General features: G+C 38.6%; 2 protein-coding genes across 13 annotated transcripts in view; both read right to left on the bottom strand.

Moving 5' to 3' along the window:
- Positions 1–24,802, bottom strand: part of LOC137235424 (uncharacterized) — a 993,733-nt gene that overhangs the window by 743,544 nt on the left and 225,387 nt on the right. The gene's annotated exons all lie outside the window — the stretch shown is intronic.
- The window catches only part of LOC137235425 (uncharacterized), a 149,772-nt gene continuing 140,672 nt past the window's right edge, over positions 15,703–24,802 (bottom strand). For all 5 annotated transcript variants that reach the window (XM_067758406.1, XM_067758408.1, XM_067758407.1 and 2 more), the window contains 3 exons: positions 19,070–19,286; positions 18,816–19,004; positions 15,703–18,745 (listed from right to left, as the gene is read on the bottom strand). In XM_067758406.1, coding sequence (XP_067614507.1) covers positions 18,476–18,745; positions 18,816–19,004; positions 19,070–19,129 — 519 coding nt within the window. In that variant the 5' untranslated portion in view covers positions 19,130–19,286 and the 3' untranslated portion in view covers positions 15,703–18,475. The remainder of the gene's footprint in view (positions 18,746–18,815; positions 19,005–19,069; positions 19,287–24,802) is intronic.

Here is a 24,802-nt window from a genome sequence, read left to right as displayed (position 1 = left end):
AAAATATTTTTTTTCAAAGACCTTTCGTAGAAAGTATAGGCAATATTCTACCTTGTTTTTTTGTAACAGTATATGAATTTATTGAATTTTTTTTTTGTAAGAGAAAAGTACCTGAAAACTTTTCAAAAGGCAATTCTATTTGATAAGCATAGACTCCTTCTCATATTAATAGGTACCAAATTGAAAATGATTTTATTCGTAACGTATATTTACTTATGAGTTTTTTATAACTTTCATTTAAAATATGGCGTAATCTATAGCAGGAACTGAATAAATAAAATATCTATGACTTACTTAGAATTCAGGACAATGGATGAAACCTTGAAAAAATCGTATTAAGTATGCAGTTTTTTGGCTCATTCCATTTTAGTGAAATAATGTGCAAGTTAGAAGTATCTAAAAATTTTCCCCGAATTTTCAGAATTTTTTTGCCGACGGTGTTGAGTATTTGTTCCATACAACTCATGAACGAAAAGTGATTTTTCAATTAAAACATGGAAGAAATATTCAACACCTCAGCCGAAAGCCTATGCTTCTAGTGCTGCGTTATTTTTGTTTGTATAATATAAGCTTTTATAAAATAACAAAAATAAAAAATATTCAACACCGTCGGCAAAAAAAATTCTGAAAATTCGGGGAAAATTTTGAGATACTTCTAACTAGCACATAATTTTACTAAAATAGAATGAGCATAATCAAAAAATTGTTTGAAATTCGGATAAAAAAGTTTAAATTTTTGATACAAATTTTTCAAAATTTGATCCACTGTCCTGAATTCTAAGTAAGTCATAGGAATTTTATTTATTCAGTTTCTACTATAGATTTCACTATATTTTAAATGAAAATTATAAAAAGCCCATAAGTAAATATACGTTACGAATAAAATCATTTTCAATTTTGTCCCTATTAATATGAGCAGAAGTGTATATTTGACTGAATAACTTTGCAATTTCTTTAAATGAACTAAGAATTAAATTGTCCGTAAAAACTTACATAGGTGTTTTATTGAGATGGGCAAACAATTATGAATTTTATTTAAAATTGAACTTTTTACATATTCGCAAAGTAGTTATTTATCAAAGACGTTCTTGTGGAGCTGCAGGAACTTGATCGGCTCTAGAACGATTGTGAGGTGCAGAGAGTACATTATTTACCGCACTCTCCAAATCTCCTGATAGTTGCGGAGCTACCTCATCCCGATTGTCACAGCAAATATTATGCAACAAAGCAGTTGCTACAATAATGCTCTCCACCTTTTTTATGTGCATACGTAATCCTACTGATAGCACTGAAACCCGGCGCTTCCAGACACCATATGACCGCTCTATAGAGTTTCGTGTGCGAATTTGGGATTCAATAAACAAGTTTTCAGCTGGGGTATTAACCTGTAAAAGTGGTGTGATAACTCTATTAGTATTTTCGTATCCACTGTCGGCGACAACAAGTCCGTTTTTAAACTCCCCAGATTCTAGGCGAAAATGAATTATTGAGTTTCGAAATATCATTGCATCATGGGTTGAACCTGGCCATCGAGCAACAATGTCTTGTATGCGATGCTGGCTGTCACAAAGCGTCTGAACATTAATGGAAAAAATCCTTTCCTATTCCGGAAAAGTTCCGCATCTTCGCCGCCTAAAACAAGTATTTGATATACATAAATATGACTATTTAGTATATGTATATCAACTATTAAGATATTTTATGTATTTAAATTTACCAGGAGATAAAATCTTAATGTGTGTACAATCAATTGCGGCAAATACTCGTGGAAATTTAGCCAATTTAAAAAAAATCTTTTGACACTCTTTCATTCCTGCTCCTTTCGAAAATTTTATGAAATCTTTCCCTAAAACTGCTAAGTGGTGTGATGTTAATGTTATTGTTTTTAATGCAGTTGCTTTGGAGACCCCAAATAAGTCGCCAACAGTTTGCAGCATTCCTCCTGTTGCATAAAATCGGAGTGTTAATAAAAACATCTTCTCTGGACACAAAGCATAGTTCCTGAAAACAATAAGATAGCTCATAATGCTACAGGAAATAGTAAGAAAGGCAAACACAAACCTTCCAGTTTTATGTTTTATAGCATCTTTAATTAAATTAAAGACACTCCAAGGTGTTTGTTTGCTAAGTCGAAAGCGGTCGCGCAAATCTTTTTCATCGTATAGTTGGAAATACTGTGGACGCTCACGAATTATTTTTTTCTCCTTAACACAACAATATTCCTCATATTCCGAGTCACTGTTTTCATCGCTACTCCAATCAAAATCCATATTTTAATAAATTTGTTTACATTGTCTCAATTAGATCTTCCAAATTGTATTTTGCAACATATAATCAGCTGTTCATAAAGATAAGAACAACTTAAGTTGTGAAAGTTGGAGACTTAAGTTTAACTTAAGTCCAGCTAACGAAACTGTTGGTGAAACGAAAAATCTTAAACTAAATTTAAGTTCGACTTAAAAATGCATTGTAAAATCGGCCTTAAGTCACCTTTTTATTTAATTCCTTTTTCTATATCATTTTCTTGAAGTTATAAAACAAAAACTAGTGCCCAAGCTACCTTTTCATGTAATTTGATTTTTTCTTGAATTTTGAATTTTTATCTTTCTCTTAATTTTATAAAACAAAAACTAGAGTATAAGCTACCTTTTCATTTAATTTGAATTATTTTGATTAATTTCCAGAATAAAACCTTTTTTTTTTGTACCTACATATGTAATGTGACAAGAAAATGAAAAAAATTAGTTTCTAACTTGATTGGATTGGTGTGGGTGTTGCACAAGCGCAACGAGAGGGGAAGTAGGTTGCACGGACCTTTGACTATATCGACATGCACTGGACTAGGACTCATTCAGGCGGACTAGTGTCAGGATTTGGGGGCGCTGTAGAAGGAGAGGAGTCAGCACAGCGCCCATGGCTTCGAGTGCGCCGCGCCGAAGAGGGTGGGTAGACTCCAACGGACGGGACAGGACAGGACGGGCCTACTCTTTTCTGTGTGTTTCTGATTGCTTTCCTCCCTGTCACAAGTAAATTTCTAATATGGCATAACACAACTATTTTTGATTACATAGCTGAAGGCTGGGCAGGTGGAAATTAACCACTCCCAACCGACGAGTTTTAGCTGGGCTCGCCACCATGCCACTTGCCACCCTGCCTTGCCCCAACAGCCAGTTATGTAACATGGTTTTGGATTAATTTATTAAAATGTAAAGTTACATGCCTAGAAAATAAAATATTTTTAGAATTTCAAAAAACCGCGTAACTTGGACTTGAGTTTTATGAAATTATAACACAACATTTTTTGCATATACTTAAATTTTTTGTGCTTTAACAAAAGCACGAAACTTCAGGTATTTTTAAAATGAAATTTCAGCGCCGATCACCGATTGGGCACTGAAATATTTGATGGAGCTTCTAAGGATGTTGGAGAATTGGTCTGTGGTAATTTTTTGGCCAATAGTGCTACATATACAGCAAAAACGAGTCCGAGTGCCAACCCAGCTCCGGGCGATTTTTGTATTGTTCAGAAAGTACCACTATGTCATATCCTCCTTCATAGACTGTTTGGGATAATAGCTCTTGGGCTTCCCCCACATAGGGCGTATTTCGCTGCGTTTTCGCAACTTGCAGCCTTATGATCTTCCTGACCGCATTTCCTGCATAGGCTAGACCTTTACATTTCTGAGCTATATGCCCGTAGCCTCAGCACCTATAACAGCGTTGTTCTTGCTTGACCTCTCTAATTCGGCAGGAAACCCATCCTACCCGTATTCTTTGAGTACTAAGAACAGCCTTGGCATCATCCACTGTAAGGCTTATAAGTGCCGACTTCGTGCCACTGTACCCGTACCTTATCCTGCATTGCTGGTGGAGGGCGTCGCAAATCTCCTCGGGCGCAGTAATCCTATCGAGATCTCTGCACTGTAGTGTGACCATTTGGGACTTTGCTATAACTTTAGCCGAGTCCTTCAGTACCGCTTAACTTTCTGCTTAGGCGCTTGTTTTCCCACCTTGCGATTTTTTCAGCTGTCTCTACCAGGGATTTTAATTCGTCCCAACCTCTCACTTAAGGCAATATGTCGGCGTACTTCGCATATCCCGCCTTGGAAATGATGATTGCGTCCGGCCTAGCCTTAAGTGTTTTTTTCTTGTTCGTATTTTTAGCTAATTGCCACTCTTCCGTCTTTTGGGCTGCAGTGTCCTCTTTTTGCTGCGTCTTCTCTTGCGTTTCTTGCCGTCGGTTGTGACTACCCACGTGCCCTGGCATGACGTCTTTTGGTGTAGTAGTTGGTTTGACCACGTTGTTCTCTTTGGTCGTGTACGAGTTGTTCCTCCGTCGCTTTCCTGGGGGTAATGTACTTCTATCCTTGGCACTTTCGCTTGCACGCAATTTATGTTCCAAGTTCTTTGCCTCTAGGGCCGAGTCGATGTACAGCACTTTTATTACGAAGGCCAAGCGCTTGATTTCCGCGTCTATATTATTACACCCTAGGAAGAACTGCATCAAGTCCTCAATCGCCTTGCCTAGCTTGGTCATCATTTTCCCCAGGGGGGTTTTGCTGATTTAACGCAGCTGACGCTTACTAAATTAGGTCACTTAATGTGGGTGTGCCTGTTTGAGCCTTGCAGTCGGAGTTTCTTTGCATACCTTTGGTGTAGCAGCCGGCGACGCTCCTTGCTTGATTTAGGCCTCCGCTTCTTTGAGTTTCGTTACCACTTGCGACGTATTGTTAAGGCCCTCATCCGATGGGCCACGCGCTACTGGGGAGCTAAGTAGCTTCCTTCCTACGAATGGATTGACCGCCATTTCTTTCTCCTGTGTTTAGTTTTTTAAGTTATTATTGTTTATCTATTTAATTGGGTCCCCAATTTAGGCCGCTATCTTGGTCCGAGTGTGCAGTCACCTATATTGATCCCGCGGTTGTCTATGCGAAGGCAGGTAGGCCACATGAAGGTTGACGCAGTCCCTTATGAAGACTGCGTTCAGAGCCCGATCAGTATGAATCGGAAGGATCTCAACCGAATCTGCATCACCAACTGAATGATTACGTACTTTGAACGTACCTCAAGGTTTTAACGGGACGGAGATGAATGGGACATTAACCGGAAAGTCATTTCGACGGTGTATAAAGCCGTGTACTGAGATTTCCGAATGTTACAGCCGTCAGCGCTTAACAAACATATCCAAATCGTTGATTCCGGTATACCTTAATTAAGACCTTACTGGGCTCTGTCTTAATATGAAAACCACGTTAAATTTACAAATAGTTTACCTCTTTACCTTCCTGCGTGTATATCCCACCTCGTATAGTTGTCTCCCTATCTTGGGTAGGTGCTCCCTTAAAACAACCCCGGGCTAGGCTGTGGATGCTTAGTTCAGGGCGGCATCTACTCGCCCTGTCACTGGAGGTTCTCAGGGTGCTTTAGGCCTTTTAAGCCAAACCATTGTCACCAGCCGCTCTTGGTCGAGGGCTGCTTATTTGATATTCGCAGCTAACCTAATTAATTGGCCGTTCACTGTGCGCCAGCAGTGACCCCCTTGGCCTGAGCTCAGCCCATCCTAAAGTCTAAACCTTTTTATGTATAAGGGGTTAACATTTTCAATTCCTAGTTTTGGATTAATTAATTAAAATGTAAACTTGCATGCGTAGAAAATGCCATGTTTTTAGCATTTCAAAAAACCACGTAACTTGGAGTTCTATGAAATTATAACACACATTTTTTCATACATTTAAATTTTTTGTGTTTTAACAAAAGCACGTAATTTCAAGAATTTTTTAAATGACGAAATTTCAGCGTCGATCACCGATTGGGTAATGAAACATTTGGTGGAGCTTCTAAGGAGAGTGATATATGCAGCAATAACGGGGCTTCTTTAAAAGTTGTTTGCTTTTGTCGTGCACTCATTTTAGGCTTTTCATACATTTTAAGTTAAGTTGTTTTATTTTGGTTTGATTTTAAGGTACTTTGAAATAAGTTAGAAAACGGGTTGAAGTCCCTAATAGACTTTTTCCTCGGAATAAGTACAAGTTGTGTGTTTTTGTTATACCACGGGAGGTATGTGTGGCTGCTTACTTTGCTGTCGTGCATTTATTTACTAGCAGCATAGTGATGTATAGAACTGCTAATATTCGCCACAATACGATCTCATTTAAAAAAAGTTCCTTCACTTTTGTTAAAACTTCCGAAATACTCACTTGGATCGAGTATACTCTATACCTTTTACTAAGTATGAGTACTAGCATCGATACTTTTTCTAAAAGTTCTATCACTACTGCTTACTACTTGGAGAACGTATTGTTTTTGTTCCTCGTCCTTTGAAAGCAATTTGTTGTAATCTGTGATGAGCTTGACTCCTCACTCTGCCAAGTCGTTCACACCTTTCAAGTTGCTTACAATCCTTTACCCCTCCTGGTAGTTGATGTTCTGCGTCCAAGTTGCAGGGTCTTTTTCCAGAAATTCGGTGTTAATGTTTAATCTCTTGAACAACAGGTAAGTCTCACTTGTAATTAGGGCTGGGAGACATTTTTCTAGGAATGTCGGCAGTTTTTCTCTTTTTAGTTTGGGTCGCATATTTCTGGGGCACTTCTCATTTTCTTCTGCTTGATTCGTTAAGATTTTTGTCGCCATTTGGCTCTTTACGGTGTTTTGCACAGTCGGGCCAAACAATGCCAGGGCAATGAGTTCAGGACTAATATACCACAGGTGATTTATCATTTTGTTAATTAATTTTTCTGATATTTCTTTGTCAATGCTTTCGTATTGCAATAGATTTGCAATGATGTCTAGGTCTTGACTTGGTGCTAAACACTCTCTGAGGCCACACTTTCATCATCTTTAACGAAAGAAAGTGGGATGACTACAAATCCTTTACAGACAATCGCTTTGCTGCCCTCCCTATCCCGACTGATGCTCGCCAAGGGGAGCGTGCTTTCCGCAAGGTCATTGAATCCACCTCGGCTCGTTTTATTCCCGCCTGAAGAATCCCAGAAATTCGGCCTCATTTTCCGGCGGAGGCCGCAAATTTAACGAGGGAATTTAAGAGATTGTAACCTCTCTGCCGGTCTGGTTAAGCTCTGGTCCACCGTAAAGTCCCTATTAAATCCGTCTAAGCACAATGACAAAATTTCTATCGCTTTTGGCGATAAAGTGCTGTCGGATGCAAAAAATGCGCTACGATCGCCTTGCGCAGCGAACAACCACCCGCAGATGGTATGCCAAGTACCAACAGTGAACAACCAAACATACTCAGGACGCGTGGTACTGACTATCTCACGTGCATTTTTCATTCGCTATCATAACGAGGAGTTATTGATGAGATGAATTTTTAACAACTTTATACGCTGCCAAATATATAATGACAAACGCCATCACTTACTGCACACTTCACCTAGGTAAGTAAGGCCGAGGCCAACTTACGATGGTAGGTATCAAAAGGGTCCCAAGGTGAACGGGGAAGACTCTCAGCGAACCCATCGGGCTCATGGATCTCCCCCCCACCCACACCTATGGGAAACCAACCTTTTGCACAACGTCCCACGGGGTAGGAGGTGTACGCTCCCCTTCTGCCTTGAAGGACGGAGGGGCACGGGTAGTTCCCCCAAGGCGCGTCCAGGACCAGTCCTGGGCTCCACTTGAGGGACATGCCAGACCCAATAAATATCAATACGGGTGGCATTTGTCGCGGACAGTTCACCCAGGGTTGCCGAGGATCATGCCGCTCCCTGGTTGAAGTGCCGAGTTATATGCAACGGTTGACTTTACTAAACCACTCATAGTCGCTAGGACTCTTGTCCGAGGCTCCCTGAGAGGAGTACTGAATCTACCCAGCACCCATATATACACATATATTTATAAGTTGGGTATTACTAACCGAGATACTTCACCTAGGTCAAACTGCGCCATTCCTGCCCGCCGCCGTCTATCGTTAGCCATAGGAGCACCACCGTAACCCGCCTGAACCAATCCGAGTAAACTTTCTCTGGGGGTAAGATATTATCTGAGGATCATCACCACCGTTCCCTGAGAACCGCGACCCGTACCGACATCTTCCACGCCGCTCCTGCGTAATCATCCGTGGCATCTCTCCCTCTCTCTCTGGGATCAAAGGCTGCCGGCATCGAAATGCAAAGCCGCATCGTGTGTGTGTGCGTGTTCGGAACAAAACAACAACTAATTGTGTTATTAATTGGTAGAGGTTAGTGGGAACTTCGCCTGACCCTGGAGCGGCTGAGCTTCTATCAGCCTTCGACAAACCCACCCTCACAAATTATCTAGCACATGTCTTCAACATGTCCCTTTCCACCTTTGTCATCCCCGAAAAATGGGAAATGGCCAATCATCAGCATGGCTTCAGAAAATTACACAGCACAACCACTGCGCTAAATGCAATTAGTACTCAAATAAATTGCGGATTAAATCAAAACCCCCACCATAGGACAGTACTCGTTGCGTTAGACCTGTTAAAAACTTTTGATACGGTCTCCATACAAAACCTCGAAGGGTCTCCCCCTCCCACAAGTCTTAAAAGGTGGACCGCAAATTATCTGTCCGGTCGGCAAGCATCGGTGCAATTTAGGAATGTAACAACCAAACAAAGAAGAATTAAACAAGGGGTGTCACAGGGTAGTATCCTATCCCCACTTTTGTTTAACTTCTACATATCAAAGCTACCTTCACAACCAGAAGGAGTCAATATCGTTTGCTGCGCCGATGACTGCACAATAATGCCACAGGCCCAGGCCCATAGATCAATGAGTATTGTAGCAAAATAAACAGCTATCTCCCTGATCTCTCCAGTTTCTTCGCCTCGCGAAAGCTGACACTGTCAACGACTAAATCATCGGCGACCTTATTTACAACATCGACGCTTAAAATGTTGGCCATATTGAACATCCACGTCGATGACACCACGCTACCAACTGTCTTACACCCCAAAATCTTGGGTGTGACGTTCTATCAGGATCTACGTTTTGGAGAGCATGCAGCCGCAATTGTACCGAAAATCCAGAGCAGTAACAAAATCCTCAAATCTCTTGCTGGCAGTACTTGGAGGAAAGACAAAGAAAGGCTCCTTACAACTTACAAAGCAATCGGCCAGCCGATTGCATGCTACGCGTCCCCGATATGGTCGCCAAGCCTAAAGTCTACTCAGTGGAAGAAGCTACAGACCTGCCAAAATACTGCCCTCAGAACCGCCACGAGTTGTCTTCTTATGTCCCCAGAACACCGTCTACATAATGAGGCGAGAATACTCCCCATCAGGGAGAGAAATGAGATGCTAACCAAACAGTTTCTGTTGAATACCCAGAAACCTGGGCATCCCAACAGATATCTGATTGATGAGCCAACACCGCCAAGGGGCTTAAGGGGCCATCTCCGTAAGCATAATGAGGAAATACGGCACCTGAGAACACAGCCGTATCAATCTAAAAAGCAGAAGCAGGTCCTCAGTGAAATCCACAAGCAGGTGTCGGACCTCTATTCCGGGAATTGCCCCGTGAATCCTGCACTTATAGAACAATACCCAAAACTTGCAAAAGAGGAACGCACTCTCCCTAGCGAAACGCGCGTCACTCTAGCTCAACTTCGATCTGAATACTGTAACAGGCTAAACTCTTACCTATCCAGAATCAATCCCGACATACAAAATGTATGTCCTGCTTGCAATGTGTCCCCACATGACACCAACCATCTCTTCAACTGTATTGTGGAACCAAAGCCTCTAACACCCCTCTCATTATGGTCCACCCCTGTTGAAGCAGCAAGTTTCCTTGGACTCCCGTTAAAGGAAATTGATGACAATTTGTGATTGGTCGAACCTATTGGATGGGGCGAAGCACTGCTACAAGAACAACAGCAACAAGAACCAGACTGGTCATGGAAGAGTTGTATTTTCAGACAGGAAAAAAGCTTTTGCCATCCACCGGGCATGGTGTACTGGACCTGGAGACCTGAAGCGCACATCTTTGCCAACTGTAGCAGCTCTTTGTAGTCGTCTACTGGCTGAGATTCCAATAGTTTTCTTTGCAGTTCTTCTTTGATATTCTCTACTTCTTATTTGGGCAGTAGTTTCAAAACATTCTCGCCTACATCGAACTTGGATTGATTAATCGCCGTTCTTTTTGAAATCTCTTGAATATGTCTGTTTGAGGTCCCGATGTGCTCAAACTTGCTGTCAAAAACCCCTCTCAACAAGACTTCTAAAAGGTTGTGTCGGCACGCAAGGTACAGGAGCTCTCGACCTAGCATCTACTTCAGGAGATATCATGCTCCATTGAGTCTCCCAGTACTTAATACTGTTGTAGCGAATCACACCAAGCACGAACGAGCTGGCGAGACCCCACTCCTCTAGACATCCGGTCACTGCTAGGGCTTGCTCCTCCCCTGAGCTACTGTCAGTTTCAGGAACGCCCAGGAGTTGTTCTTTAGTCCCATGTGATACCGGAACAGCAACCCGTCTTTCTGCTCGGTTTTAAGGATACCTGGTAGTCGTTTTCCATCTTATCTTAATTCTGTCTTGAATTTGTTCCGTGTACTTCTCACGGTTTATTCTCCGCCATTTACTGATAACGCTTCTAAAGAGCTTATATTCTTTGCGATCCTCTGCGAGAGCTTCTACTGTAGCCAAAATGATACGAGTAGCGTTCCTATCGGACACCTTACAGCGGTCCAGCAGCAATGACAATTTCATAGTTAGGACCTCTTTGGAGCCACGCTTGATTCTCCTGGGGGCAGATGGTCCTTCAGATTCTACGTTCATTTCGAGCTCTTAATACGGCGTTTCACGTCCTTCTGACTCTTCTGTTGTCTCGTCGCCCGTGAGCTGCACCGTCTCTGCGAACAATGAGATGAGACAATATGTGTATTATAAAGTTTCGCTACAAGGAAAATATTTTTTTTAATGCTTACCCAAATTTCCCACTTCAAGTTGTTTGTCCAAGACCTTCCGTTTTCTCTACTAGTCTTTCAGCTTGAGCCAACTTCAGGTTAACGCAGAGAATGGAGCCTGGTCTTCCTTTCTGTCTTTGTTTCAACAGAAGCTCTTGTCTTTTTCTGAAGTCAACATCGTCAGGGCATCTTGGTGGGCAAAATCAAAGAGATTATCCAACTTTAGGGTAAATCTTTTTACATCATTTCTTGCACTTTCCGTTTTTCTATTCTTGCACTTTTGCATTTTTCTCCAACCAATGTACAGTTTTTCGAGCTTTTCTATGACATTTTTCTTTTGTTTTGTAGGAATTCGAGCTTTTGTCCAAAAAACGAAAACCTTGCAACATTAGTTGTGGCAGAGTTTCTCACATTTAACTTCACAGTACGCAAATTGTAGAACATTGTAGCTAGAACTTGTCGATTGGAGGGCAGCTTACATCCAGTTATCTGATGAGCTGGATAGTCAATTAGGAAAATTTTGTCTCTACCTCTACTTATCATGCCAGCAGTGGAATTCACTAACTTTTTTAACGATATTTGCCATCGCTTTATTTGCGAATCGATAACTATAACGATTTCGTTATTCAGGAACTATTTTGCATCGATATTCGTTTATCGGCGATCAGCTGTGTTTTTAAATAAACGGCAAGTGAATTGGCTGCGTTAAAAATCACGAAACTAACATTTCTGCCAATTTTAGTTAAAAAAGAAAATCGGAACTTTAATTAAATACTTTCAAACACGAAAAGTTGCTTTATTTATAAATCAAATGGCATTTGAGTACTTGGCGTACGTTTTATCACAAGATGAAGAGTTACTCAGTCCATCGCCCGTGGGCAGAGGCCTTCTTAGAGAAGTTTGATAACCCATTCCACTTGAATGCAACGAAGATTCGAAAGCTATACCGACTAACCCCAGACTTGGCAACTTGATGGTCAATTAAGGGGTACAAGAATAACTGCGATACCAACAGAGAAACAGGGTAAATCATGGAATTTCATAAAATTTTCAATTGAACACTATTATAACAATTTCAGGTTCTAACTGCTTTACGCCTCTTCGCAACTGGCTGTTATCAACGGCCCGTTGGAGAACAATGGGGCATATCAATGAGCCAGTCGTCTGTAAGCCGCTGTATACATCGCATAACAAATACTATGAACCACTCTTTGTTTTTCGATAAAGTAAAGTTTTCAATTACTCAAATAAAGCGGCAAACTGCGAGAGAAATTTTTGCTTCGTCGCCTGTACCATTTGTGGGAGGTACTATTGGGGCTATTGATTGCACTCATGTGTCAATCGTGAGCCCCAGAAGTCATGAAGAGACAAGCTCATCTGCAGTACGGAGAGTGATGCAGAGAAATTTTAAAAATGGTAGTCGCAACAGGGTTTTGATAGGTAAGTGTGTTTAATGCACTGAAATTTCCCAGAAAATAAAATCGCACACAAAACTACTTGCAGGTGACTCTGGATACCCTTTAGAACCCTGGCTGATGACTCCTTTACCTAACCAACCAGACGTGAGCCCCAAATTTCGGTACAATGAGGCATTGTGTAAAGCTTGAAACCCAGTGAGAGACTTTTTGGTGTTCTCAAAGGGACATGGCGATGCCTATCACAGCAAAAGACTCTTTTATATGATCCAGGATTTACTGGTAGAATAGTCAAAGCATGCGCAGTGTTGCATAACATGCGATTAAGTGAACCACTACAGGAGTCTGACACTGAATACTTAGATCAAAGCCCAAGTGATAGCGATGTTAATCGAGGCGCACCCTTTTCAATAGCGAAACGTGTTTAAGACCGACTTCTTGCTAATTACTATACTTAAGTACAGACTTAACAAACTTATAAATAAACAAGTAGGGAAGGTTAAGTTTGGGTGTAACCGAACATTACATACTCAGTTGCGAGCTATGGTGGCAGCATAAGGGAAAATAACCATGTAGGGAAATGAACCGAGGGTAACCCTGGAATGTGTTTGTATGACATGTGTATCAAATGAAAGGTATTAAAGAGTATTTTAAGAGGGAGTGGGCCATAGTGACTCTAGAATTTGTTTGTACGATATGGATATCAAATGAAAGGGGTTAATGAACATTTTAAAAGGGAGTGGGCCTTAGTTCTATACGTGGACGCCTTTTCGGGATATCGCCATAAAGGTGGACCAGGGGTGACTCTAGAATGTGTTTGTACGATATGAGTATCAAATTAAAGGTATTAATGAGGGTTTTAAAAGGGAGTGGTGGTAGTTGTATAGGTGGTCGCCTTTTCGAGATATCGGCATAAAGGTGGACCAGGGGTGACTCAAGAATGCGTTTGTACAATATGGGTATCAAATGAAAGGTGTGAATGAGTATTTTGAAAGGGCGTGGGCCTTAGTTCTATAGGCGGACGGCTTTTCGAGATATCGCCATAAAGGTGGACCAGGGGTGACTCTAGAATGTGTTTGTACGATATGGGTATCAAATTAAAGGTATTAATGAAGGTTTTAAAAGGGAGTGGTGGTAGTTGTATAGGTGGTCGCCTTTTCGAGATATCGCCATAAAGGTGGACCAGGGGTGACTCTAGAATGTGTTTGTACGATATGGGTATCAAATTAAAGGTATTAATGAGGGTTTTAAAAGGGAGTGGTGGTAGTTGTATAGGTGGTCGCCTTTTCGAGATATCGGCATAAAGATGGACCAGGGGTGACTCTAGAATGCATTTGTACAATATGGGTATCAAATGAAAGGTGTTAATGAGTATTTTGAAAGGCCGTGGGGCTTAGTTCTATAGGTGGACGCCTTTTCGAGATATCGCCATAAAGGTGGAGCAGGGGTGACTCTAGAATGCGTTTGTACAATATGGGTATCAAATGAAATGTGCTAATGGATATTTTGAAAGGGCGTGGGCCTTAGTTCTATAGGCGGACGGCTTTTCGAGATATCGCCATAAAAGTGGACCAGGGGTGACTCTAGAATGTGTTTGTACGATATGGGTATCAAATTAAAGGTATTAATGAGGGTTTTAAAAGGGAGTGGTGGTAGTTGTATAGGTGGTCGCCTTTTCGAGATATCGGCATAAAGGTGGACCAGGGGTGACTCTAGAATGCATTTGTACAATATGGGTATCAAATGAAAGGTGTTAATGAGTATTTTAAAAGGGAGTGGGCCTTAGTTCTATAGGCGGACGGCTTTTCGAGATATCGCCATAAAGGTGGACCAGGGGTGACTCTAGAATGCGTTTGTACAATATGGGTATCAAATGAAAGGTGCTAATGGGTATTTTGAAAAGGGCGTGGGCCTTAGTTCTATAGGCGGACGGCTTTTCGAGATATCGCCATAAAGGTGGACCAGGGGTGACTCTAGAATGCGTTTGTACAATATGGGTATCAAATGAAAGGTGTTAATGAGTATTTTAAAAGGGACTGGGCCTTAGTTCTATAGGCGGACGGCTTTTCGAGATATCGCCATAAAGGGGGACCAGGGGTGACTCTAGAATATGTTTGTACGATATGGGTATAAAATTAAAGGTGTTAATGAGTATTTCAAAAGGGCGTGGGGTTTAGTTCTACAGGTGGACGCCTTTTGGAGATATCGCCATAAAGGTGGACCAGGGGTGACTCTAGAATGTTTGTACGATATGGGTATGAAATTAAATGTATTAATGAAGGTTTTAAAAGGGAGTGGTGGTAGTTGTATAGGTGGTCGCCTTTTCGAGATATCGCCATAAAGGTGGACCAGGGGTGACTCTAGAATGTGTTTGTACGATATGGGTTTCAAATTAAAGGTATTAATGAGGGGTTTAAAAGGGAGTGGTGGTAGTTGTATAGGTGGTCGCCTTTTCGAGATATCGGCATAAAGGTGGACCAGGGTGACTCTAGAATGCGTTTGTACAATATGGGTATCAAATGAAAGGTGTTAATGAATATTTTGAAAGGGCGTGGGGCTTAGTTCTATAGGTGGACGCCTTTTCGAGATATCGCCATAAAGGTGGACCAGGGGTGACTCTAGAATGTGTTTGTACGATATGGGTATCAAATTAAAGGTATTAATGAGGCGTTTAAAAGGGAGTGGCGGTAGTTGTATATGTGAAGGTGTTTTCCAGATATCGACCAAAATGTGAACCAGGGTGACCCAGAACATCATCTGTTGGATACCGCTAATTTATTTATATACATAATACCACGAACAGTATTCCTGCCAAGATTTCAAGGGTTTTTTATTTCGCCCTGCAGGACTTTTTCATTTCATTCTACTTAATATGGTAGGTGTCACACCCATTTTACAAAGTTTTTTCTAAAGTTATATTTTGTGTCAATAAACTAATCCAAATTCCACGTTTCATCCCTTTTTTCGTATTTGGTATAGAATTATGGCATTTTTTCGTTTTTCGTAATTTTCGATATCGAAAAAGTGGGCGGTCATGGTCCGATTTCGGCCATTTTTTATACCAATACAAAGTGAGTTCATATAAGTACGTGAACTAAGTTTAGTAAAGATATATCGATTTTTGCTCAAGGTATCGTGTTAACGGCCGAGCGGAAGGACAGGCGGCCAACTGTGTATAAAAACTGGGCGTGGCTTCAACCGATTTCGCCCTTTTTCACAGAAATAAGTTATCTAAGAATCTAAGCCCTTTATCAAATTTGGCAAGGATTGGTAAATTTTTGTTCGACTTATGGCATTAAAAGTATCCTATACAAATTAAATAAAAAAGGGCGGAGCCACGCCCATTTTGAAATTTTCTTTTATTTTTGCATTTTATTTCACCATATCATTACTGGAGTTGAATGTTGACATAATTTACTTATATACTGTAAAGATATTAAATTTTTTATTAAAATTTGACTTTAAAAAAATTTTTTTTTTTAAAGTAGTCGTTCTCCGATTTTGCTAATTTTTGTTAAGCATACATATAGTAATAGGAGTAACGTTCCTGCCAAATTTCATCATGATATCTTCAACGACTGCCAAATTACATCTTGTAAAACTTTTAAATTGCCTTCTTTTAAAAGTGGGCGGTGCCACGCCCATTGTCCAAAATTTTACTAATTTTCTATTCTGCGGCAAAGGTTCAACTCACCTACCAAGTTTCATCGCTTTATTCGTCTTTGGTAATGAATTATCGCACTTTTTCGGTTTTTCGAAATTTTCGATATCGAAAAAGTGGGCGTGGTTATAGTCCGATATTGTTCATTTTAAATAGCGATCTGAGATGAGTGCTCATGAACCTACATACCAAATTTCATCAAGATACCTCAAAATTTACTCAAGTTATCGTGTTAACGGACAGACGGACGGACGGACGGACATGGCTCAATCAAATTTTTTTCGATCCTGATGATTTTGATATATGGAAGTCTATATCTATCTCGATTCCTTTATACCTGTACAACCAACCGTTATCCAATCAAAGTTAATATACTCTGCGAGCTCTGCTCAACTGAGTATAAAAAATCTGCAGGAATGTAAAGCAAACATTTTGGCATTTTCTTTTATATTAGGTCTACTTAGGTAGCGAAAACTTCCATCATACCGAACAGTCAAACTTAACAATATCATTTCAACAGAAACGAAACGAGCTTCATGTCCTTTAAAATTAAAGTAAATACTTATGAGGTTTTAACACAGCTCAATTTTATACATCATAAATTTAGTTTAATGAGAAAAATTCATTCATTTGTTTACATTGAACTATTTCTTTAGGAAAATATTTAAAAAAATTAAGTGTCACTTAAATGCAAAGACGAAATCAAATTAAAAATAAAATTTTAATGAGAAAACCCGTATTGAATACGTATATTTTTATGACTGATATAAATAAACGCGAGTTTGCACGAAACCAAAAATTTAATTGATTGTAAAACTGCATGTTGGGGTACATATATGTTATGTAATGCCAATAGAAAATGCTCGCAATGAGTATTGAATTCGAAATCAAAACAAGGCAGCCGTCAAAATTTGTTTGATTGTAGCAGAAGGCTGGCAAATTTTAAAACTGACTTTGCCAAAAGACCGTCATAAATTTTTTTGATGATATACCTCATTTATAATTTATTAAATTATTATTATTACAAAATCATTATTTGTTGACACATTTTTTAAAACTTTTTATAAACATGTGTAATTTCACGTATTTGCAGCAACGAAATAAGCATATATGTAATACTCCTATATTGCTAATAAAAAATGCTCGCAATGAGTTTTGAATTTGAAATCAAAACAAGAGATCCTACAAAATTTTTGTAATTGTAGCAGCGTAAGTCTGAGTTTAAATTTAGGTACATTCGATTATTGAATACAAAAAAAAAAAAAACATTTAAACAGCAATATATCGTCATTCTTATGTTTGTGAGTGGACCTAGCCTGTAGCAGCAATATACGAGTATTACATATATGTCGGGGTATTACATTAAAATTTCAGAAAATTTTTACGGTATTGGTCAATGTGAACATACATAATGACATTAAAAAAGGCACTTCATGTTTACTTACATATAAACCTGCCATAAATATACTAATAAAAAGTTACATCATTTTGTGTAGTAAACTTAAATATAATATATAAATATAGGAACTTTATATTCAAAGTAAAAAAATAAAATATCTTCAAAGGCTATAGATTTTAAAGTCGATATATTGCATTAGTTAAATTATTGAAAGCATCCGTACATGCCTTTAAGCCATTACCCAATGTGGCCATACTCTCCGCCATCAACTTCGTCGCCTGTACACTAGCCACACTAATATGCTAGCAGTTGTTAAAAGGAGAATAACAATACAACTATTTTACAGTATGCTGAACAAAAATAGCTTTTAATTACTTTTTTGTTAGTCTCAAAACTTATCTCATACCAATTTCACACAGAGGCTTAATGAAATAATTAGTGAAGTTTTCTACATTAAAGCCCTAATTGAACTCAATCTTCCATACAAAATACAAATTTTTAATTATCTCATTATTGCTTTATTGAATGCCTAATCGAGTGAGAAACCCAGTCGGTTTTGCTTGGTGCTACGAATTTCATTGTCAATGTAGCAAATAACAACCAAAAATAAATTATTTTCAAAAATTTACGAAAAATGGAAGAACAAGAAAAAATTCGAAACTTAATTTTCGCTGCATTTGCTGCTTGGCTTTTTCGAAAATAGGCACATATTTGGTTAGGTGCAACATCTATGGGTAGTTGGGCATGCATTTTATTTTGGTTGTATTTATAGTTAAGAAGGAAACGGCTGCTTTTTTTTTTTTTTTGTAAAAACGAAATATTTTTTTGGAGCTGCTGAAAGATGTTCGCTTAATGAAGCAAAATGCCCTGTATGAAAAGGGAAACTTAATTATTTTATCAAATAAAATTTGATGATTCGATTAAGATTCTGTGTGAAAACGGTATCAAGCCTAAATACGTATATAATAATAATAATAATAATTTTAAAGCATAGGCTTGTTTGCTGGACGATTCCACAGCGGCAACACTTGACTCAGCTAGCATCTATAATGTTTAGATGCAAAATTAAACAAATTACTTTTGGGGCTGATGTCTGAGTTTGAGCAAGTTCTAAAAACGTTTTTTGGTCTCGCTGGCACTTACTACGCGCCTCCGGTTCGCACCACTTCGGATCGTTCTCGTTGCTGGAGTAATCGGCGTTCTCCTTGACGGAGCAACTGGCGTAGATGACCGCATATTTGCGCTTGCTTCATGAAAAGCAAATGGCAGCTCACCATGTGAAACCAATTGCAGTGCATCATGAAAAACCGTTGGCAATTCGTCAGGTGACGTCGTGTTTATTTCCACAATGATGCTTTCCTCATTTTCCATACGCAGTTGCTGTTGTTAACAAGAGGAACAATGGTCATCTTTCAAGCTATTATTAACTAATAAATGATTTGTGCATTACCTCCATCTGTGGCACGTTTTCATCGCAGGCATCATCACCTTGCTGGTAATCCTTGCCAGTAAGGGCAATTACTCGCCTCTCAAGTTCAGTGGGCCGCTGTTCATATATAGGATTGTTACCTGTCATTGCCTGCTTCCTATTCCTGTCACGAACTTTTAGACTTATACGGCTTTTTAGATCCCTCCATACCTTTTTAAAACAAAATTAGTTTAGATATACCATTGAAGTACAAGAAAATAAGAATGGTCTCTTACCGTACGCCACTGCTCAACAGTTTTTACAGCACCTCCGAGGCTATTCAGCATTGTCGCCATTTCATTCCATTTTTTATCGCATACGGCTTTTCCATGCCGCTTTAGAAATCTGGAACCCGCTAATCACGGAGTTTCCATTAAAAAGTCCACCATCCGACTTAGCTGGTCTGCTGTGGTACGGCTTCTCCTTTGATTGCTACTAATTGATGACGCCATTCTATTTTAATATGAGAAATTGGTTATGTCGAGAAATATGAAATTTGTTATATACTATATATTCGTACAAGTATGGCATCCCCCTTCATATATGTTACAGTTACTTACATTATAAAATAAGTATACTTATTTACATGAATACGACACTGCTGTCACTTGAATCTATATTAAATAAACAGTCTTTTACTGCTCTCGTAATAAATAACACATGGTGCAGTCGAATAAGGAATGAAAACACGGAGTGGAACTGAACTGAAGCAAGAAGCAAGCGAACTAAATACGGACAGCGAAAGTGAGGACTTTGTAATGGCAAATAATAGCAACGCCTATAGCAATCTGGACGTGAGAAGTCCTGATCCGCCAAAATTTGAAGGAAATATTTCCGAGCGATGGAGAGTTTTGAAGCAAAATTTCGACATATATGCCATAGCCATTGATTTCGAGGAAAGAAAAGAACAGCAGAAAGTTGGAATATTCCTCAACGCCTGCGGCCCAGAGGCAATTGGAATATTTAACACTTTTGGACTCTCAGAGGCGCAGAAGAAAAATTATGACGCAGTTTTTGCAGCTGTTGAAAATTATTGCACACCCAAAAAGAATGAGGTATACGAATCTTTTAGATTCAATTCCAGAAAACAGTAAGAAGGGGAGCCATTTGAATCGTATATGCTTGATTTGCGTAAAAGGGTAAAAAATTGTGGATATATTGACACGGATAGAATGATTTGAGACAACATTGTTATTGGTACAAATAGCCAAAAGCTGCAGAAAAAGCTTTTGGAGCAGACAATTTGACTTTTCGCAAAATAGCAGTTATATGGAAAACACAAAAAGTATGAACAGAGAAAATGTACGAGTTAAGAATAATTCAAGACAAAGCTCTAATTGTAAATTTTGTAAAGGTGTTCATGAGTTTGGCAAATGCCCAGCATTCGGCAAAAAATGCAACAGCTGCGGTCGTTTAAATCATTTTAGTGTAGCTTGTTATAGTTCACGAATTAAACGAAGATGATGAAAAAAGAGGAAGTGGCGATGATATTGTTTTGCACAATATTGAAGACGTAACTGCGGGTCGGAAAAGATGGTATGAGAAAATTAGAGTCAATGACTGCCTTATAAATTTTAAGTTAGACACCGGTGCTGACGTCAATATTTTGCCTTATAAGTATTTTTAAAAATATATGAAAGATACGTTGCTATACGATGGCGGTTTGCCACCACGGAGTTACAGTTACGAACCTTTTTTAGGACTTGCAGCATGTGAGCAGCTAAACCTTATTAAACGCGTTAACGTTATTCGAGAAGTAACAAAGGATGAATTTATACGAAAATATTGTGATGTTTTTGAAGGAACGGGATGCTTTGTAAGTAATTCGGATATTCAAGTTAAGAAAAATTCCGTCCCGGTGGTAGAGCCAGCAAGGATAATCCCGCAATCCTTAGTAGCAAGAGTAACAAACGAGTTACAGAAAATGGTTAAAAATAAAATTATTGAGCAGGTGGATGGTCCTATTGAACGAGCTAGTAATCTTGTAGTTGTAGAGAAGAAATCAGGCAAACTTCGCTTGTGTATTGATCCTCAAGATTTAAATGCAGATATTTTGTCGGAAAATCATACCATTCCATCATTTGAATCTATATCGGAACGTATTGCTAATAGTAAGATATTCACTGTGTAGGACCTGAAAGAGGGATTTTGGCAAATAGGACTTAGTGAAAAAGCTAGTGAGCTCTGTGCTTTTAATACACCGTTTGGGTGTTATAGTTTCAAGCGCTTGCCATATGCTATCAAAATAGGTCCAGAAGTTTTTAAAAAATATAATGAGAGAAACTTCGAAGATACTCCAAACGTAATAGTTTTCATTGACGATATATTGATTGCGGCTAGAAGTGTTTAAGAGCATGATCGCACTCTGAAGTTAGTTATGGATCACGCAAGAAAATTGAACATTAAGTTTAATGTCGACAAAATTCAATACAAGGTAACAGAAGTTAAATATTTGGGTAATATTATTTCACCAGATGGCATACGCTGCGATCCTGATAGAGTGAAAGCGATAATGAAAATTAGAAAACCAAATACTAAGAAAGACTTGCAAAAATTACCTGGCATGATAAATTATATTCGCGAATACATACCTAATTTGTCTAGTATCTCCCAACCGTTACGAGAGTTGCTAAAGTCCAACGTCGTGTATGAGTGGCAGTCACCTCATGAAAGCTGTTTGGAACAAATAAAAACAATGATAGCAAATGCACCGACGCTACAATCATTTGATGACAAAAAAGAAATAACGCTCGAGACAGATGCATCTAAATTTGGTATAGGGTGTTGTCTCATGCAAAATTGAAAGCCCATTGCATTTCCTTCACGCAGTCTCACCGACGCAGAAGTTAACTACGCTCAGGCAGAGAAAGAATTTTTAGCCATTTTATTTGCTTGTCGTAAATTTCATTTTTATATTTATGGTCGGAAGGTTACAATTAAGACGGATCACAAACACCTAGTTTCCATAATGAAAAAAGAATTTTGCAAAATTCCTTCCGCTAGACTTCAACGCATCAAACTAAGTTTAATTAAATACGACCTCAACTTAATTCGTGTTCCAGGAAAGTTTTTATACATTGCTGATCTTTTATCTCGCTATTTTGATGACGAAAATAACGCTCCTGACATTGAGTTCGTCCATTCCTTAAACATCACCGACGAACGCCCAGACAGTTTTCGAAACGAAATCAATAAAGATGAGCATTTAGCAGAATTGAAGAATGTTTTAATAAATGGCTGGCCTCATAAAAAAGATATATTAAGTGACGCTCTCAAACAGTTTTGGAAGTATCGTAACGATCTGTTTTCAGAAGATGGTATCTTATACTTGAATAGCAGGGTTATCGTACCACCAAACTTGCGGAAAATAATATTATCACAGCTACACTTGTCTCATTTGGGTATTGAGAAAACGAAAAAGCGCGCTCACGAATTAGTGTACTGGCCAGGAATTGATGATGCGATTAAAAAAATGATAACAAATTGCGACGTATGCCAACGAATTCGGTCATCAAATGTTAAGGAACCCATGATACCCCACTGCATTCCAAATCTCCTTTTAATAAGATAGGCCAAGATATTTGTGAATGTGAATCAAAAAACTATTTAGTAATAGCTGATTACTATTCGCGATATTTAGACATAGCTCCATTGAAAAGGAAAACAGCAGCTGATTGTATAAATGCATTAAAAACTTGCTTCGCAGTACACGGATTACCAGTAGAAATAATTTCAAATAATATGCCTTTCAATTCATATAAGTTTAAACGATTTTGTGACCAAATTGGAGCTTAATTAACTACAACAAGCCCTGGATATTCGCAATCCAACGGTTTTGCTGAGCGCTTTGCTGGGATAGCAAAAAACTTAATAAAGAAATCACATGAGAGTAATCAAAAGTTATGGCTAGCCTTACTTGAGTAGGGTAATACGCCGCTTAAAGATGTTGATGCTTCGCCAGTGGAACTTTTAATGAGTAGAAAAACCCGTACTCTTGTACCAACGAAAAAGATTTTATTTCAACCAAGAATCGCTCCTAACATAGGTAATAACATAAATGCAAAAAACTACAAATCAAAAAGGTACTACGATCGATCTGCTTCGCAAAAACAATCATTCGTAAAGGGAGAGAAGATATGCTATAAGCACAATAGAAAATACTGGTTAAAAGCTAAAATCATCGACACACACGACTCACCTAGATCATACTGGATTGAATTAGAAGACCAAACCATTTACCGTCGAAATTCCAGATGGTTGCGAAAACGTTTTTAGTTATAAGAACATCTGAATTTTTATATATTTAAATCTTAGTATACATAGTACACCCACATGTACATTCATACATATGTATGTACATAAATATGTGTTAATGTATATGCTCCGGTGTAAGAATGTCATGTAAAGAATTTACCATTTGAATTAAGAAGGGAGATGTTATATACTATCAGACCAATTCTAAATATTCTCGCGGAATTTTGTTCTCGCGGAATTTTTATTCCCGCGGAAAAATTCCTCCAATTCGTTTATCCTAGGGAGAAGAATAATTTAGGAATAGGAATTTCGAAGTCAGCTGTTTTGTCAATTGAAATTTCGTTGCGCATTTCTTATTTCGTTTAAAAAATTGTAAAGTTTAATTATTGTTGCCAATTTGTTTGAAATTAAGAAATAAGGTATAAACAATGCACATTATTGCATTTCATGTGGTATTCACTGAAATGAGAAATGAATTGGTGCCACAGCAACATCAACAGAGGAGCATAAGAAGAAGACCGGCGGGATAACACAAATCCGCCGGAGTTGCCTGCATTCATTCTGCAAAGCAATTTTCTGGCGGTCAAGTCGAGTTGAGTTCCCCGTTCGTCATATGCCAAAATCTTCTTAAGCCTTCTTAAAAAAGTCTTGCCCAATTTCTGGATGGCTGCATCAAATATGCGAAGATCTCTTCCGTTGCTTATGATATACTTTTCGACTTAAAACAAAGAATATTGTGGTTGCTGTTGTTGTTGTATTAACAGTGAGAATATTGTGGTAGAACGTAAATACATATTTTAGCACAAATTTGTGTTCTTTCTTAAAATAACCAATTTCCTTTAACTATTTTGATGCATTCCCTTTAATTTAACTAGTGAAAAAACTCCTATGAAATGGCAGAGAAATCTCCCTCTCCCTCACATTCATAACACCTACTTTTCTCCCATAACCGGTTTCCGCTTTTTCGAACCTTGTTCAGAATAGGAGGAAAGGGAGAAGTGAAAAAACTCACAAGGATTTTTTATTTAGAATACGAGGAATGGGAGAAGGGAAAAAACTCGCACGGAATTTTCGTTTAAAATTGGGCTGTATATATTCGTACAAGTATGCCATCCCCCTTCACATATGTTACAGTTACTTACATTATGTACATGAATACGACATTGCTTTCACTTGAATATATATTAAATAAACAGTATTTTACTGCTCTCGTAATAAATAACACAAAATTAATACCGCATTTACTTACCTTTTGTTAAAATATCAAAAAATTTGCACAATATTAACTTTTAAAGGCAGTTAGTATACGGAGTTTGTTTATTTTGGGCATTCCTTTTGTGCTTTTCGCATTTTTTAGGTTTTTCACCTTTCTACTATTAAAACGAAATTTAAATGTCAACTATTTCGAGTCGTTAAAACTAAGTTAGTGAATAGTACAATCGATAAGGAAAGCGACGAAATCGTTTATTAAAATCTCGACAAATCGCATCGTTATAAGTTAGTGAATTCCACTACAGATGTAGAAACCATCACTTTTACGAGAAATAAAAATGTTCACTAGAAGAAAGAATAAATGACACAAAATGACACTAACTAAAACAAAGAGTATGTGTTAGTAGTACAGACCTGAATTAGCATTAGTAATCAATTAATTAGATTCCTATTTTAATGTCCAATGATTATTTCAATTGTTTTCCGAAAAAAAAACAATTACT

Source organism: Eurosta solidaginis, chromosome X (genome assembly GCF_040869045.1).
Source record: "Eurosta solidaginis isolate ZX-2024a chromosome X, ASM4086904v1, whole genome shotgun sequence".
Classification (NCBI taxonomy): domain Eukaryota; kingdom Metazoa; phylum Arthropoda; class Insecta; order Diptera; family Tephritidae; genus Eurosta; species Eurosta solidaginis.
This window is presented reverse-complemented; position numbering and strand designations above follow the sequence as displayed.